We start from the raw sequence: 18,860 nt of genomic DNA, 5'->3' as shown, positions 1-18,860 counted from the left end.
TATGAGGTGGCTTCGGGAATGAACGCCTCAGATCGTTAGCAAATGCAATTATGTTCCTTCGGCATGTTCGAAACATGGCCGAGTTCAATGTACTACTCTTCTGAGAAGAGGTCGGGTACGAACATTAGCATATCTTCAAGGAGTGGCTCATGGTCTGAGGACTTGGGTGGTTTTGTGATTTCCTCTATGTGTGGTGGAGGTGGAGGGGAAACAACGGAAAGGATGTGGAGTGGCTGCCTTCTAGTGGGCGGATTTGCTGGCTCAGGGAGGATCGTCAAAGACGTCTGTGTACTGAGTAGAGTTAAGGACCCTCTCTGGGACGGTCTTTGCTTCAGACACTGTCTTATACATGACAGATCCCTCGGAGGCGAGATTCAAGAAATGCTCGCTTTCCGGGTTAAGGCCGTAAACAAAGTGTTGCATCAGCATCTCCTCCTGGATGATATGAGGGGGTCTAGAGGTTGCAAGATGCATAAATCGTGCCCACGCTGCTCCGAGTGATTCACCGTCACCTTGCTTAAAAGTAAGCAGTTGAACGAGATGTGGAATCACCTTGGAGACAGGGAAGAAAAACAGGCCAAACTCATCCTTAAGCTGAATCCAATCTCCTCCAACTCTCACTACAGTCCAGTTATACCAAATTTTCGCATTTCCCTTCAGAGAGAACGCGAAAAGCTTCCACCGTAGGGTGTTTTGGTTCATTCCGGGAATGCTGAAGAGAGAACAATTCTCCGCGAATTCTCGCAAGTGAGTGTAGGGGCATTCGTCCTTTCTACCAGAGAAGGACTTTGCACAAACCATGGCTACGAGACTGGGACGGATCTCGTAGCCATCAGATAGGATGGAATGGCAAGATAGAGGCGGTTCCATGTACTCACAGAATGAAACTGCTGGATAACTAGGAGCGGACTCCATGTGGAAAGATGGATGGATGGATGGATAAGTGTACAGCTGAAAAGCTCTAGTACTAGTGTTGCTACAATTCCCCGGCAACGGCGTCAGAAATCTTGTTGGCACTCCTTAGCCTAAACGAATTAATCTGCAAGCGCATAGAGACCAATTGTAGCTTTCACCAGGGAGTATACCTGGGATATCGAATCCAAGGAACGATAAGCTTTAACTAGTGGTCTGGAGTGATTTAGCTGGACCCACCAAGGCGAAGAGGTACGAGGATAGAGGGTTTAACTTCAGATAGATTCCTAATTACTAAGCTAACTTGATAGACTACTAACTTGATCTACTTCAGCGGCCTAAGAGGACTCAGAAAGGAGTGAGAAGGGAGTCCGACGTCCTTCGGCAACTACTGCTATGAAAGCACCCAAATGTGGTGGACTACTATGGACGGACAAGGCTGTCACCACTTGCCGCCTACTAGTGTGGTACCGTGGTTCGAAACACAACCCGAGATAGCTAACCAAGCCTGGGCACCACGCCCACAGCCTTCGAGCTACTTACTCCTACTGTGTACTAAGGCAGAAAGTAACCTCAGATAAGTAGAACTTGCTACTTACACAGACTCAAAATCCCGTAGATCAAAGAAAGTAACTAAGAAAGTAAAGTAATAAGTAAAACTAGTGAGAAACTAAAGATTAATGAGGAACTTACTTGATTACAACTTCCCCTGAGGTGGGTACAAAGTTGGGTAAGGTCGAGAGAACTCGACTCCCCCCCTTTAGCCCGGCTTCTGCCAAAGCTCACACCTCACACTCTCCCTATTCTACTAAGATGAAGACTGAACTATGAGGCACTCAAACTCCAAGTGGTGTGTGTTACAAGTGAGGTGAGGGGCTCTATTTATAGCACTCTAAGGTCGGTTCTCGGTAGTTAATTCAGGTAGCGCCGGTGGTACGCAACCATGGCAGTTGTGCTTGACTTCCACATGAAGGCTGATGACCAGACGCTGACAAGTGGGGTCAGGCGGCCGGGCCTAGGCCGGCCGGCCTAGCCCTGCAGCCACCTGGCACCGCCTTCCCACGGAACGGTCCTGATCATCTCTGGAGGTCAGTTCTTCTGGCGGTTCGCTCAACCGACACCATCTTGTGCTGGGCAGCCTACTTGAGGCCGGGCATCCTGCCTCTGGAGGCTTCTCAGCCCTCCGTTGCACTGACACGCTCCACAGCGATCATAGATTGCTACTGGATGGGTAGACATCTTCTGCTATGATCATGGCGCAGGAGTCCTTCACTTTGCACATGGGTTCAAGCCTTCCAGTTCCATGTTGTTCATTTTAGGATACTACCCATTGGAATGGCTTGATTTCTCCCTCTAGATGACTTTGGTAAATTCTCATGCCAAGATTCCACAGAAAGTGTGCCGGTCGGCCGGATCCGGGCCTTCCGGTCCAAACAGTGTCTGTTTTAGGTCAACTTTGGATATGATGTTCCTAAGATCAAATAAACACCAAAACTTGTGGAACTCATTAGATATAATAGTTATGGCATGGTTATGACCTAGCTTTCATGAAATCAGGCGGAGCGTTGGCGGCGAAAATCATCGATATCGACTGCCAACAGCTGCACCCTCCGCCGAAGTGCGGATGTCGCCCTCAGCATCCGCGGATACGGAGATCGGGGTCTCGTCGCCCATGCGGGGCATCATCGAGCCAACCGCACCACCTGCACCCACGTGCCTAGGTGTCAGTGGCATTGCAACTACCTCCTCCCCAACAACAGCATTGGTGCCTCGAGGAGGAGGGGCCTCACGCACGACTGCGTCGCCGATACCCTGTGGCGTCGACACGGTGAATGTCGGCGGCGGGGAAGTTTGGGAAATGTGCCCCTAACCGGTTCAAAGGCGCTGCAACGAGCAAAGTAAGTGTGTTAAACAACACGTGACAAGACGGGACTACGATGCCCGAATCAAAAGCATCAAGCTTTGTGACGCCCACGAGATCTTACCCTTTGAGCGAGTCTCTGACTCATCTAGAGGCTTTAGGGCAACACACAGTGGGTGCACTCGCGCACACCCACCAAAGTTCAAAGAGAAACAAGATAGTTCTCGACCGTTCCCAATCGATAGCGAGAGGCCAGCCCAGAGCGAGATAACCCTCTATGCGAATCCATGATTTGCCTAGAGGCTCGGGGGCGACACCCACTGGGTGTGCTCACGCGCACCCAGCGTATATATCACCTTGGCCGAAAGGTGATGAATCTGGAATATAGACCCCTTCAAAGATCCAACTCAGGATCCCAACAAAGGGCTCGGGGGCTACTATCAGGCATTAATATCACAAATACGCAAAGACAAGGAGTTAGCAGTTAAGCCATCTGGCTAGACTGACGGCCAGTCATGGTGGGACCAGATGATCCGACCTATGTGGGAGGACTCCGCCTCGTCTAACTAAAGGAGGGGACTACGCCTTGCCCAACCTAGGGGAGGAGCCCCCACCTCGCCCGACCTATGGGAAAGGGACTCGCCTCGCTAGGTGTTGGTATTTTGTAACGTCACGAATAAAATCCGCAAGCGCACGGATACCGCTGTAGCTTTCACCCAAGAGTATTCCAGGGTATCGTATCCACTAGGGAATGTGAGTACACTACCTACGGGTTCAGGCTGTCCAAGGACACACACACAGGTGTAGGAGGATAGGAAAGAGAGGACTTTCTAAAATCTAGAATCTATGTTTAGAAGAACAGACCACGTCGCCGTTATACTTTGAACTAAAAGTATCGACCGACTTATACAAGCCAGTAGCTCCAATATGTGCTCCATCCAATATCCAAACGTGGAGGATTACTAAAAGGCTCGAATATGGCTGTCACCACCTGCCAGGCTACCTCTACAAACTGTGGGACTATCAGACAACTGAGTGGTATAGTCCAGCCTAGACACCACGTCTACGCCTTTCCCTACTAACTCTAGAGGCGTACAGGGTTATCCTTTTTTATCCGGAGCCCGATCAAGAGTCAAATGCTACTCGCTAGCATACACATCAACTAATATAAGGCAGAGATGATAACTTACGATCTAGACTCTAATTCTAAATAAACAAACAAAGAAAGTCTTGAACACTGACAAACGAATAAGCATCCGCCGAGGTACAAGCGGAGAAGAGCGCCGACAAGCCCGGCATAACCCCCGACAATCTCCCTCACTCTCGTAGAGGTACAATTTGGAGAAGAGCGCCATTACCGGTGCCCCTCCTGAGTACCTCTACTCCTAAACTCCTACTAAACACAAGCTAGAGAGGCTCTACACTTAGAGGTGAGTGATGTGTGAGTGTGTGGTGCGTGTGTGTTGTCACCCCCTCCCCTTGTATTTATAGGAGGGAGCCACCAGCCTCTTGCCCGAGAAATGAGCCAAACCGCCATTGGGGACCGACCACACCACGCCATGTGTCATCTGAGAGGTGGTGGGGCCCGTGGGCCGTCAGCACTGGGCCAGCCGACCGTGGGCTGGCTCCGTTTGCCCCGGTCTTTGGTCAGAAGGCTGCTAGGTGGGCCCTCATGTTATGTATGTGGGCCATGGCTTGTCTTGAGTCAGTGTGGTAGCTCTGGTGGGCCCGTAGATCCTCGTGAATGCGTCTGATTCGTCGAGAAGATTTCACCTCGGATTGATGACGTGTCGTTCTCATGGGTTGTGTCTCGTTCTCTTGAGTGGATTCCAAGTGGCCCTTTTTGGCCCTTGGGCTTGCTTGTGCTTGACCAGGGATTTCTGCCTTGGATAATATGCTTGTTAGATGGAGTTTTGGCTCAATTTCACCTGCACACGTTCTCAGACCAGCATCTGTGGAATTTATCAAATAATCATCCTATGCTAACATTTATTTCTTCTGATGCTCAACTTTTGCATGATAGTTGATGGTCAAAATGGGTTGATAGAGACCGTCAATAAGATCCCCCACACTTAGTTCTTTGCTCATCCTCGAGTAAAGGCTAGAACTAAGGCGGACCCAACTTCACATGATATGACACCTGCATACAGACTATTCTAGGCCTTACCTTTGCCTGTGAATTTTGATGTGTCTACCATGAATTGCTTGGGAAGTTGAAGAGCGAAACGATATTGACTTTAGTCTCCTCCACTTTCCTGCCATATGTCTGGGGTTTTGAAAATATTTTTGTAAAGACCAACCATAGCTTTTACTTCTCCATAGGATCTCTCATGTCGCTCACTGTGTATATATATCCTCACCAAGGCATTGCTTGTCTTCATCCTACTTCTAAACATGGCTTATGTGGAGCTCATGGTAGGGAAATGGAAGCATGCACTTGTGTCACATATATTGCAAAATCAAAGAATGGATCCATGGAGATGACAAATCAAACATGTTGATCAAGATTGTGCACATGTGTGGAAGGTGGATGGTGGAAATGGAATACTCCTTTTTATCAATCTCTCGCCCTTTTATTTGGATAACATGAGGACATGGCAATATGACTATATTTATTTTTTTCTTGGACCTTCTGTGTCCAAAGTTTTTTTTTGGGTCATGCTTCTTGGGCATGCCATCTTTTCTCTCTTTTCTTTTCTATAGCCCATGCCTCAATTGAAAGATACGAGAGAGAGATCATTAAACATGATGTTTTATTTTGTGGATGGATGGAATATGGTAGCTAACTTCCAGTGTAGAAGTTTAGCTTGTGGAGTGCACATGATCTTGATCAAGCAAGTATGAAAGACATCTCACTAGGGTCACAAAGTTTGAAAAAACTCAATGCAACAACAAGGCACATATGTGTAAGATTTGTATCATGAAGGTCAGCATATGGCTTTGGTAGGACAAACACGTGGAGTTGTAAAGCTATGGAGATTTTCTTTTTGATAGAAATTTTGCAGACATATAAGTAGATAAAGCAAGAATTCTTCTATCAAACCATATCTCACTAGTCAACAACTTAACAATTATGGGTTCCCTAAGATATGGTTCACAAGCTCAGGTTTAGCAAAGAATAAAAAGTATGCAAGCCAATCATTGAGAAGCATAGAACCAGAGGATATCCTTGAGTTTAATTTTTAATGATTATTCAAATGTTTTTCATTTAAACTCATAGGTTGGGGAGAGTGAGGGTTATAGTGCGCAAACCGTTGCGATGAAGAATCAATGGTAGTAGTATCGGTTGGCCAAACCTTGCTAGCACCAGTTCATCTTGGCCTTTTGCGTGCTGCTTTGTTCAGTGTTGTGCACGTGTTGTGGGAGATCTCAAATGTATATGCCTGAAATTTCCAAGAGATCTCCCCCACACTTGTTCTTGTACCTTGTGCTTATTTGGAAGCAAAAATGTGGAAACAAACTAATGGCTCTACCGGTTTTAAGAACAAGGGAGCTCCTAAAATTTATTGAAACTAGAATTTAATCTCACCAAAATACTTACTCAAGCAAGGCTGAATTATGATTGCATCAACATGCATATGTTGTGCAACATTAATCCAAAACCTTGGCTTACCTTTTCATTTGAATTTAGCTCGCTGACTCACCCAATTAGATTTGATTTTTTTGCAGGGGTTAGTCCATATATGCAACCAACATCTATACAAGCATTAACTCTGAGGTTCATCAGTCAAACTTGACACCATATCAGTTTGACCGAAGAAGATATTTTAACCCAAGCACCATGCTTGATTTAAAATGTCTATGAATGTGTTTCGCGACACACATTCAAACTAGAGCGTACGAGGACAGATAAAGGGAGCATGAAGCATGATTGAGCATTATTCGAAAGGAGATAAGCATGAGTACGAACCTGGTGATCCTCGGGCGACCTCCCGGTAGGGCTTTGTTTAATGTCAAAAGCAGGACATTGAGAGTACTTACCATGACATTTTGTTGATGAAGACTTAATGTTGTCACCATGGCAATTCCTCCCATTTTTTTCTTTTTTTTATAGAGCAAAATGCGAGAACATACACCAATTCCAAGACAAGATATAAATTGAGAAAAGAACTTACTTTGGGGGTACTCACATACCTCCCCCACACTTGGAGTTTGCAAAACTTCAAGTGTATGGAGTTCAAGTCTCCTTCTGTAGTTGTTCTTCATCAAGGCATATCGAGGTGTTGTAGTTGGTGTAGCTCTCATGTTCGTAGGTGTTGCTTATCCATCATTCTTCTTGATCTTCCCCTAGAAAGGTTAGAGACCAAAAATACCCGAAGGAAAACTATAGCCTAGAACATGCTCTTGCTTTTTATTGAAAGGAAACTAAATAAGTAAATAAATAATAGTCCGAGCTATCTCCCGCCAGTGCTTTGTTTCGAGTCATAAGCTCGACCATGAGGACCCTTGTAGCCATCATTGGTGATGGGTCATTGTTTCACCACCAATTGTTTAAGCTAGCTACAAGGTTTGTGCCATAGTGCACCCACGAAATATGCAATGTTTACGATAAACATATACATCTACAACCAACCTTCTGAAGATTTTGCAGAAGAGGACCATAAGGTGGTTGTTATCCTCGTGTGTGCATGGTGCACTAAGCATGCCTGACTCTGGAGTTGCATTGAATGAGCATGGTTTATGTGGTACATCAAAAGTGAAATTCCCATGCTCATTTGTGGAATCCTTTTCTTTGGACTCTAGAGTCGGTGCCTCACAAAATTCCATGGCCCATTGATTCTCCATTGTAACACCCTAATCTAAATTTCAGTATTTAATAATAAATTTAATTGGCTTTATTTAATTTTCGAAGGTTTACTATGTGTAGTCCTACATTTAATATAATTTTTGTTCCATAAGTAATTAAAATTTGTCTAAGTTTAAAATTTTGTTGTTGCATTCATGCTGGTGCATTTCTTTATTTGGTTGAGTGCTAGAGTTTTGAATTCAAATTTCAATTGAATTCAAATTAGTTTGAGTGAGTTGAAAAAGGAAGGAAAAGAAAATCAGAAAAAAGGGAAAACCAAAACCAGCCCAAACCCAGAAGTCGGCCCAACTCCCCTCCTTTTCCCGCTCAGCCCACTCTCTCCTTCCCTTCTCCCGCGCTCAGCCCGCAAAGCGCAAGGCCTAGCTCGCGCAGCCTCCCGGCCCAGCTCGCCGCACCCGCTCGCCGCGTCAGCCCAACGCCCCGCGTCAGCAGACCCCGCGCGTTGCCCCCTCAACTCACCGACAGGGCGACCCCACCTGGCAGCTCCTTCTTCCCTGCCGACGCCCGCGCCTCTGCTCCATCCAGCCCGAGCTCTGCTCACCCCGATGCCCTGTGGACCTCCCCAACCCGCAGGACCCACCGTCTAGCGCCCTACGTCTAGAAGCCGCTCGGGATCATGCCGAGCAGCGCATCTCCCGCGCTCGCGCAACGACCCAAGATCCCCGGCCGAGATTTCCGCCGGCCTTCCTTCCCGGGAGCGCACGCCGAGATCCCTGGCCTTACCCATTAAACGCCCTACGACACCCTGCACCCTACTCCCATCCGCAGCAGCCACCACCAAACCCTAGCTTGCCACCTCTCCATGCCCCACAGTGTAGAGGCTCTGCGCCACCGCGGCCTCGCCGCTCCGCCGTTTCGCCGCCACCACCAATCGTCGTAGAAGCTCTGCCTTGGAGCTAGGAACGTACGCGAACCTCCAGTTCCCATCCCCAGCCCTGGTGTGAGCGGAATTTCGCCGGATCCTCCACGCAGGTGAGCTCTGGCCTCGCCAGAATTGTTCACCAACGGTGATCCTCAGGCCTTGCTAACCGGTCTCCTGGCTTCGCAGCACGACCCTGAATCAGCCCGTGGGACCAGAACGCCCGGAACAGCACGCCCTCGACCGCGCCACAACCTCCGACCGGCCGTCTCCGCTCGACCTCGCAGTCGACCTCTCTGCACCGGCTCTCCTCCCGTTTCCAGGGCTTGGTGAGCATCCCCACGGCCTCCCCTTTCTTTTGCGCTAGAGCTTGTAGCCGTAGAGCACGCGTAAGATCGGAACATCGTGCGCCGGCGATTCCGCCGTCGCGCACGCCCTGCTCCACCGAGGCGGATACCCTGCCATGCACCCCAGCCCCGCACAACCCCTGCACAGGTTTGCCTGTCCATGCGCAAGCTCCATGGCCCTTTTGTGCTCGAACCCCAGCCCCGAGCACCGCACGCCGGCGATGCCCCGCCGTGCAGAGCCGCTACCGCCACCGCACCTGCGTCCCAGGGCATCCTCGAGCCCAGCTGAGTGTTCAGGTGGATCACGCATGGCATGATGAACACCCTTGACCCAAGCGCTGGTCGATTTGATCCCCGGAGCATCAGATTCGATGAACTCCGGCGAGAAACCGAGGAGTGCCGCCGCGGGAACAGTTTCCTGGCGAGCTGCGCCGCCGCCGTCGGACGGTTCAGCCCGGTCCACCCGATCCGAGATCAACGCACAGGATTAGATCGCGAACCGTTTTGACCTGAGCTGCCAGATCCAGATCCAATGGATCAGATCCGTGGATACCGTTTTAGTCTGGCATTTTTCCTAAAGAGTCCCTGGACTTCTTTGAAATAAACCCGCAGTCCTGAGCAGTGTAAAAATAATTCCAAAACCGCCCCTATTTTTACGTTTTGAACCCTGAGCTTTTTAGTTTTAGAACCCGCATTCCAGCTCTTGCAATTTTGCGAGTCAGACCCCTGATCTATAGTTTAATTACATATAGGTCCCTGGTTTTTGCACAGAAACCCCTAGATCTTGTTTTAGGCCTAGTTTTCGCGTTCTAGCTCCGTTTTAGTCATTCTTTATGTCCACGCGATCGTTGTAACACGTAGAATAGTTCTAGCTTAGTTTTGTTTGTTGTTTTCATATATTGTTGTACTGTTTCTTAGTGTTTGCTCTTGTTTGCATGTATGTTTATATTGTTGCCTTGTTTCTGGCCATGTGTTCGTGAGTAGACGTTGAGCTACCGGAGGAGCACCAGTACCAGTACCCGGAGCAGCCACCACCTTCTGAGCAATTTGAGCAGCAGGAGCAGTTTGAGGAAGGCAAGTATAACATGAACACCACCTATCACTTTTAAATACATTTTCATACTGCATTTTAATACTGTACGCCTATAAGGACCTTCCTAGCCACTTTATATCCTTTATATATATCCCTTGGGTTGCATTTTGGTTAGTTGTGCTAGGTTGCTGCGCTATAACACACTTGGTCCTTTTTAATTAATTTGATTAATGGTATATGCAACTTAATTCTAGGAGTGGCCCGCTTAACTGACTCACGTCTCGTTTAAAATTAGTTTTTCTAGAAACTTGGTTTAGGGGGCTCGCACTGTGTTTTGTGCTAGCTACTCTCTATATGGACCGTACGTCATTAGAGCGACAACCTGGGACAACAGCGCAACCACAAGACTGGAACGGGATAGTCTTGGCTTACTAATTAGGTCTTTTTGGTTTGGAGTAACTTACCTGCGGGGCAGGGGAGGTATGCTTCAATGGTCCCTGCTCCTCCGGCTTGGTCTGTGCTCCGTGACTTGTACCCCCGTGAGGTGGGCCCCATCGTCACCGATCCACCCTCGTGGTTACTCCTTACCAACGAGATTCTTTGTAACAGCCTTGTAGTGTGCTTGCTAGCCATCTCACCTAAGGAAGTGTGATGAACAACTAGCGTAGCCCACGACTTGTGGGTAAAGATGTGCAACCTCTGCAAAGTGTAAAACTGGAATACTAGCCATGCTCACGGTCATGAGCGGCCTAGATCCTCCTTTTGATTAGTGGGGTTACCTTGGTGGTTTCGGTTTGGTTCTCAGTAGTTCATGGTTAATTTTGATTAATTACTATGTAACTGGGTTATGGTAAATCATCAACTTGTAGTAATTAGCTTTAATAAAATTTTGCCAAAATTAAAAGCTAATGCAGTTAAGTCAGCCAACCTTAGAGCCTCATAGTTTGTGTTATACTTGTTGAGTACAAGTTGTGTACTCACTCTTGCCTACTCTACCCTTTTTCCTCTTCTCCTTTTTGGGGATACTCTACTGCTACTCAGTTCCTGCCGACATGAGGGAGTTCACCCAGAGCTACCAAGAGTACGAGGACTTCTAGGCGTTCGTCTCCCAGTCGATGTCCCTGTGGTGCCCAGCTTTCGAGAGTCTTTCGTATATGTTTTATGCTTCCGCATACTCTGTATCAGACCTTTGTCATTAATGTAATAAATATCATTCGTATTCGCTTTATTATATCTTTATACGTGATATGTGATGTGATATACTGTTCATTCTGTGGTATATACGTGTGACTTGATCCTGGCACGTATATGATTGCTTGGTTTATGTCCTTTTATAAACCGGGTGTTACAGAGTGGTATCAGAGCTATATCGACTGTAGGACGAAAGCCTAGATAGAACTGGTCGAGTTTTAGGTCTTCTTCTCTCTAAGCCTTGTCTGCTGAAACTATTTTGCTATTATATTCCTTGAAATTCTAAGATTTTTACTCGTCTTGTCTTGATTTTTCTCTATAGAATAGTTTTCGTAGATTCTGGCCTGAAGTAAGTCGACTGACCATCATAGTTGTAGGCTAGATGACTCCCATCATAATAGCACGACAGAACGTTATGCGATGCATTGTGTTAGTCGAGTTGTGTGTTAAACTCGACTAAAGAATGTCTTTTTGAATGCTTGTTATTATGCAAATGTTTGATTTGGATTTTTGGTTGATTGCATAGCTTAGTAGTTAAAATTTGTTTAATAAATATCAGTTTTAAGTTAAAGTTAATTAATTAATAAAATGAGTTAGATCGTTGGGGGTAAAACCGCCCACTCTATCATGTCTACTTTATCATGCCTAAGTACCGGAATGCCGATGCCTCCACCCTTGACTCCGGAGCAGTTCTTCCAGCTCCAGATGCAGATGATGGCCACCCTGAACAACACTATTCAGGCACTGCAGCAGGTCCACGCTCAGACACCGCCTCCGCCTCCACCACAGCAGCCCCGCGATAGGCGTGCGGAGTTTCTGAGGGGTCACCCGCCGACGTTCTCCAACACGTCTGACCCACTTCAGGCAGACGACTGGCTCCGTGCAGTGGAGCGTCAGCTAGACATCGCCCAGTGCGATGATCGGGAGCGTGTCTTGTACACAGCAGGACAGCTGGGAGGGGCAGCTTTGGACTGGTGGGAGTCCCACCGAGTTCAGGACCGCGAGGCTTTCACCTGGATCCAGTTCCGGGAGCGGTTCCGCAGCTAGAACGTCCCCGCGGGCGTTATGAAGACGAAAAAGAAGGAGTTCCTTGCACTTAAGCAGGTAAACTTAGATATAATCTTTCAGCATTTCCTTTTGAGCTAGTATTCCCCTTGTTCTATCTTTCTGAAGCATGAGCTAATCATTCGTCATACATCTGTCCTTTTCACTTCAGCGAACTATGATGGTCACGGAGTATCGTGATCGTTTCCTTCAGCTCGCTCACTACACCCCTGCCGAGGTCGCGGATGATCGCGACAAGCTGGAGCAATTCATGGAGGGTCTGGAGGACTACATCCAGTACACGCTGCTCAACCTCCGCTTCGATGACTTCAATCATCTGATTGACAGCGCGCTCAACACGGAGCGCAAGCACCGATAGATGGAGGACAAGAAGAGGAAGATCACTCCCATTGTTTCCGGCAGCAACACCCGTCCTCGCCTCCAGCGGCCATAGCAGTACCCGCCTCGACAGCAGCAGCAGGCGGGCCAGGGCCCGAGGTTTCCAGCACCTCCGGTTCGTGCCGCTCCACCAGCTCCGCCAGCACCTCAGGCTCCATGGCAGGCAGCTCCTTCTGCTGGATAGCAGGCTCCAGCACTAACTCACGCGTGCTATCACTGCGGCCAGCTGGGGCACTACACCAACTCTTGCCCCCGGAAGGCGCAGGAGGGACAGCAGGGGCGCCCAGCTCAGCCTAGGGTGCCACTTCAGGGGAGGGTGAACCACGTTACGGCCGAGTTAGCGGCCGAGGCACCCAATGTGGTTATTGGTACATTCATGGTCAATTCATATCCAGCTACAGTGCTTTTCGATACTGGTGCTACGCATTCCTTCATTACACAGTCTTTTGTCGAGCAACATGGTATTCGTACTAGCACATTAAAGAGGTGCCTGTTAGTATCTTCACCGGGAGGACAATTGAGGTCTCATACCTTCTTCCCTAGAGTCAATGTATCCTTAAGGGGGGTAGAATTCAGTATAGATCTGATGGTGCTAGACACCAAGGGCATCGATGTCATTCTGGGGATGGAGACTATTGCTAAGTGGGGAGTCCGGATAGATTGTGCTCAGAGGACAGTCTTGTTATCGGCTTCCAGTGGCCAGGAGGTTACTATTATTGCAGTGGAACAATCTGGATTTCTTCATCAGATGGAGGCTAGACCCACGGATGGTATTCGCGTGGTGTCTGAATTCCCAGATGTCTTTCCAGATGATTTGCCAGGTAAGCCGCCTGAACGCGACATCGAGTTTTCTATTGATCTCTTGCCTAGCACAGCTCCTATTTCAAAGCGGCCCTACCGCATGGCACCTATAGAGCATGAGGAAGTCAAGAAGACTATTGATGAGTTGCTAGCCAAGGGCTATATCTGTCGCAGCTTTTCTCCTTGGGCTTTTCCATTGTTGTTAGTGGATAAGAAGGATGGCTCGAAGAGAATGTGTGTCGATTATCGGGAGCTGAACACAGTTACCATTAAGAACAAGCATCCACTGCCCCGTATTGAGGATCTGTTTGATCTGCTTCGAGGTGCTCGTGTATTCTCGAAGATTGATCTGCGTTCGGGCTATTTTCAGCTGAGGATCCATCCTGAGGATATTCCGAAGACGGCATTCACCTGCAAGTACGGGCTGTATGAGTACACGGTCATGTCTTTCGGCTTGACTAATGCCCCGGCTTTCTTCAAGCACCTGATGAAGATGGTTTTCATGGATTATCTGGATGTCTTCGTGGTGATCTTCATTGATGATATTCTGATCTTTTCCAAGTCGGAGGCAGAGCATGAAGTTCATTTGAAGCTCATGTTGCAGAGATTGAGGGAGCATCAGCTGTATGCTAAGTTCAGCAAGTGCGAGTTCTGGATTGACGAGGTTCCATTCCTCGGTCATATCATCTCCAAGGTAGGTATTGCAGTTGATCCGAGCAAGGTGAAGGATGTGCTCGAGTGGGAGACACCGCAGATGGTGAAGGAAGTCCGGTCATTCTTGGGCTTAGCAGGATATTATCGGAGGTTCATTGAGAATTTCTCCAAGATCGCGAAGCCTTTGACTTCTTTGCTAGAGAAGAATGCAGCATTCATATGGACTGATGAGCGTCAGATGGCATTTGATGAGCTGAAGAAGAGGTTGACTACGGCGCCAGTCCTTACTCTGCCAGACTAGAGCAAGAGGTTCACGGTGTACTGTGATGCTTCGAAGGAGGGTCTTGGTTGTGTTCTGATGCAGGAGGGCAGAGTGATTGCTTATGCTTCACGGCAGTTATGTCGGCATGAGCTGAACTATCCCACTCATGATCTTGAGTTAGCCGCAGTTGTGCATGCTCTGATGATTTGGAGGCATTACTTGTACAGGAAGCAGTATGATATCTACACTGATCACAAGAGCCTCAAGTATATTTTCACGCAGAATGAGCTGAACATGCGGCAGAGGAGATGGTTAGAGCTGGTCAAGGACTATGACCTGGAGATTCACTATCATCCGGGTAAGGCCAATGTTGTGGCAGATGCTCTGAGCAGAAGAAGCTATGTCAACATGGTCATTGCTTTCCAGATGCCTCCAGAGTTATGCGAGGAGTTTGAGCAGTTGAGTCTAGGTTTCTTGCATCATACTTCGAGTGCAACATTCGAGGCAGAGCCCACTCTAGAGGCAGAGATCCGGCAGCATCAGAAGGAAGATGAGAAGCTGCAGGAGATTCGTGAGTTGCTCAAGAAAGGCAAGGCTCCTCATTTCAGAGAAGATGATCAGGGTACTTTGTGGTACAAGAACCGGATTTGTGTGCCAGAGGGGAATGATCTCAGGAAGTTGATTTTGAGTGAGGCTCATGATATGGCTTACTCTATTCATCCGGGCAGTACTAAGATGTACTATGATCTTAAGGAGCGTTTTTGGTGGCCCGGGATGAAGCCTTTAGTCGCCGAGTATGTGGCCATCTGCGACACATGTCAGCGTGTGAAGGAAGAGCATCAGAGGCCAGCCGGTTTGTTGCAGCCATTGAAGATTCCCGAGTGGAAATGGGAGGAGATCACGATGGATTTCATAGTGGGATTGCCTCGTACTCAACAGGGGTACAACTCTATATGGGTAGTAGTGGACCGTTTGACGAAGGTTGCTCACTTCATTCCGGTGAACACTACTTACTCCGGTGCCAGACTTGCAAAGTTGTACATCTCCCGGATTGTCAGTTTGCATGGTGTACCCAAGAAGATCATATCTGACAGAGGATCTCAGTTCACTTCACGGTTCTGGGAGCAGCTCCATGATTCGTTGGATACGAAGCTGCGCTTCAGTACCGCTTATCATCCTCAGACAAATGGGCAGACAGAGAGAACCAACTAGGTGTTGGAAGATATGTTGCGAGCCTGTGCTATTCAGTATGGTACTAGTTGGGATAAGTGCCTGTCGTATGCTGAGTTTTCCTACAACAACAGCTACCAGGCCAGTCTGAAGAAGTCCCCCTTTGAGGCATTGTATGGCAGAAAGTGCAGGACTCCTCTTTATTGGGATTAGATTGGTGAGAAACAGCTCTTTGGCCCTGACATTATAGAAGATGCAGAGCATATGGTATAGACTGTGCGGGAAAATCTGAGGATTGTACAGACTAGGCAGAAGAGATATGCAGATGGCAAACGGAGGGACCTGACCTTCAAGGTGAACGATTATGTGTATTTGAAGGTGTCACCAATGCGGGGAATCCGCATGTTTAATATAAAGGGGAAATTAGCACCAAGGTACATTGGTCCATTCAGGATGCTGGAGAGGAAAGGCGAAGTTGCTTATCGCCTAGAGTTGCCCACTGATCTCTCCGGAGTACATGATGTCTTCCATATCTCTCAGCTGAAGAAATGTCTGCGAGTACCTGAGGAGCAGGCACCATTGGATGGGTTAGATGTGCAGGAAGATTTGACCTATATTGAGCATCTGGTGAAAATTCTGGAGACATCAGAGAGGGTCACACGGAATAAGTGCATCAAGATGTGCAGAGTTCAGTGGAGTCATCACAGTGAAGCTGAGGCTACATGGGAGCGAGAAGATGAGCTGATGAAGACGTATCCAGATCTCTTTGCTAACTAGTCTAGCTAAATCTCGGGGACGAGATTCCTGTAAAGGGGTAGGATTTGTAACACCCTAATTTAAATTTCAGTATTTAATAATAAATTTAATTGGCTTTATTTAATTTTCTAAGGTTTACTATGTGTAGTCTTGCATTTAATATAATTTTCATTCCACAAGTAATTAAAATTTGTCTAAGTTTAAAATTTTGTTGTTGCATTCATGATGGTGCATTTCTTTATTTGGTTGAGTGCTAGAGTTTTGAATTCAAATTTCAATTGAATTGAAATTAGTTTGAGTGAGTTGAAAAAGTAAGGAAAAGAAAATCAGAGAAAAGGGAAAACCAAAACCAGCCCAAACCCAGAAGTCGGCCCAGCTCCCCTCCTTTTCCCGCTCAGCCCACTCTCTCCTTCCCTTCTCCCGTGCTCAGCCCGCGAAGCGCAAGGCTCAGCTCGCGCAGCCTCCCGGCCCAGCTCGCCGCACCCGCTCACCGCTTCATCCCAACGTCCCACGTCACCAAACCCCACGCATTGCCCCCTCCCCTCACCGACAGCGCGACCCCACCTGGCAGCTCCTTCTTCCCTGTCGTGACGCCCGCGCCTCTGCTCCGTCAACCCCGAGCTCCGCTCACCCCGCTGCCCTGTGGACCTCCCCAACCCGCAGGACGCACCGTCCAGTGCCCTCCATCTAGAAGCCGCTCGGGATCACGCTGAGCAGCGCATCTCCCGCGCTCGCGCAATGACCCAAGATCCCCGGCCGAGATTCCCGCCGGCCTTCCTTCCCGGGAGCGCACGCCGAGATCCCCGGCCTTACCCTTTAAACACCCCGCGACCCCTGCGCCCTACTCCCATCCACAGCCGCCACCACCAAACCCTAGCTCACCGCCTCTCCTTGCTCCGCAGCGCAAAGGCTCTGCGCCGCCGCGGCCTCGCCGCTCCGCTGTTTCCCCGCCACCACCAATCGCCGTAGAAGCTCTGCCTTGGAGCCAGGAACGTACGTGAACCTCCAGTTCCCATCCCCAGCCCTGGTGTGCGCGGAATTTCGCCGGATCCTCCACGCAGGTGAGCTCTGGCCTCGCTGGAATTGTTCACCAACGGTGATCCTCCGGCCTTGCTAACCGGTCTCCTGGCTTCGCAGCACGGCCCTGAATCAGCCCGTGGGACCAGGACGCCCGGAACAGCACGTCCTCGACCGCGCCACAACCTCCGACTATACGCCTCCGCTCGACCTCATCGTCGACCTCTCTGCACCGGCTCTCCTCCCGTTTCCAGGGCTTGGTGAGCATCCCCACAGCCTCCCCTTTCTTTTGCGCTAGAGCTTGTAGCTGTAGAGCACGCGTAAGATCGGAATACCGTGCGCCTGCATTTCTGCCGTGCACCCCAGCCCCGCACAACCCCTGCATAGGTTTGCCTGTCCTTGCGCAAGCTCCATGGCCCTTTTGCGCTCGAGCCCCAGCACCAGAACCGCCCGAGCACCGCACGCCGGCGATGCCCCGCCGTGCAGAGCCGCCACCGCCACCGCACCTGCGCCCAGGGCATCCTCGAGCCCAGCTGAGTGTTTAAGTGGATCACGCATGGCATGATGAGCACCCTTGACCCAAGCGCTGGTCGATTTGATCCTCGGAGCATCGGATTCGATGAACTCCGGCGAGAAACCGAGGAGTGCCGTCGCGGGAACAGTTTCCCGGTGAGCTGCGCCGCCGCCGTCGGACGGATCAGCCCGGTCCACCCGATCCGAGATCAACGCACAGGATTAGATCACGAACCGTTTTGACCTGAGCCGCCAGATCCAGATCCAATGGATCAGATCCGTGGATACCGTTTCAGTCTGGCGTTTTTGCTAAAGAGTCCCTAGACTCCTTTGAAATAAACCCACAGTCCTGAGCAGTGTAAAAATAATTCCAAAACCGCCCCTGTTTTTACGTTTTGAACCCTGAGCTTTTTAGTTTTAGAACCCACAGTCCAGCTCTTGCAGTTTTGTGAATCAGACCCCAGATCTATAGTTTAATTATGTATAGGTCCCTGGTTTTTGCGCAGAAGCCCCTAGATTTTGTTTTAGGCCTAGTTTTCGCGTTCTAGCTCCGTTTTAGGCGTTCTTTATGTCCACGCGATCGTTGTAACATGTAGAATAGTTCTAGCTTAGTTTTGTTTATTGTTTTTATGTATTGTTGTACTATTTCTTAGTGTTTGCTTTTGTTTGCATGTATGTTTATATTGTTGCCTTGTTTCTGGCCATGTGTTCGTGAGTAGACGTTGAGCTACCGGAGGAGCACCAGTACCAGTACCCAGAGCAGCCACCACCTTCTGAGCAGTTTGAGTAGCAGGAGCAGTTTGAGGAAGGCAAGTATAACATGAACACCACCTATCACTTTTAAATACATTCTCATACTGCATTTTAATAATGTATGCCTATAAGGACCTTCCTAGCCACTATATATCCTTTATATATATCCCTTGTGTTGCATTTTGGTTAGTTGTGCTAGGTTGCTGCGCTATAACACACTTGGTCCTTTTTAATTAATTTGATTAATGGTATATACAACTTAATTCTAGGAGTGGCCCGCTTGAGTGGCTCACGTCTCGTTTAAAATTGGTTTTTCTAGTAACTTGGTTTAGGGGGCTCGCACTGTGTTTTGTGCTAGCTACTCTCCATAAGGACTGTACGTCATTAGAGCGACAACCTAGGACAACCGCGCAACCACAAGACTAGAATTAGACGGTCTTGGCTTACTAATTAGGTCTTTTTGGTTTGGAGTAAATTACCT

The 18,860-nt window shown here is 48.6% G+C and overlaps 1 protein-coding gene across 1 annotated transcript; it reads right to left on the bottom strand.

Moving 5' to 3' along the window:
• Window positions 1-261: 261 nt before the first annotated feature.
• LOC120674763 lies at window positions 262-801 on the bottom strand. The gene is made up of 2 exons (XM_039955891.1): window positions 553-801; window positions 262-435 (listed from the first exon to the last, which is right to left on the bottom strand). The coding sequence occupies exons 1-2, from the start codon at window positions 799-801 to the stop codon at window positions 262-264; spliced, it is 423 nt and encodes a 140-aa protein (XP_039811825.1).
• Window positions 802-18,860: the final 18,059 nt, after the last annotated feature.

Source organism: Panicum virgatum, chromosome 5N, assembly GCF_016808335.1.
Source record: "Panicum virgatum strain AP13 chromosome 5N, P.virgatum_v5, whole genome shotgun sequence".
Taxonomy (NCBI): Eukaryota; Viridiplantae; Streptophyta; class Magnoliopsida; order Poales; family Poaceae; genus Panicum; species Panicum virgatum.
Note: the sequence above shows the minus strand (reverse complement) of the source record. Positions and strands in the feature narration are given on the sequence as shown.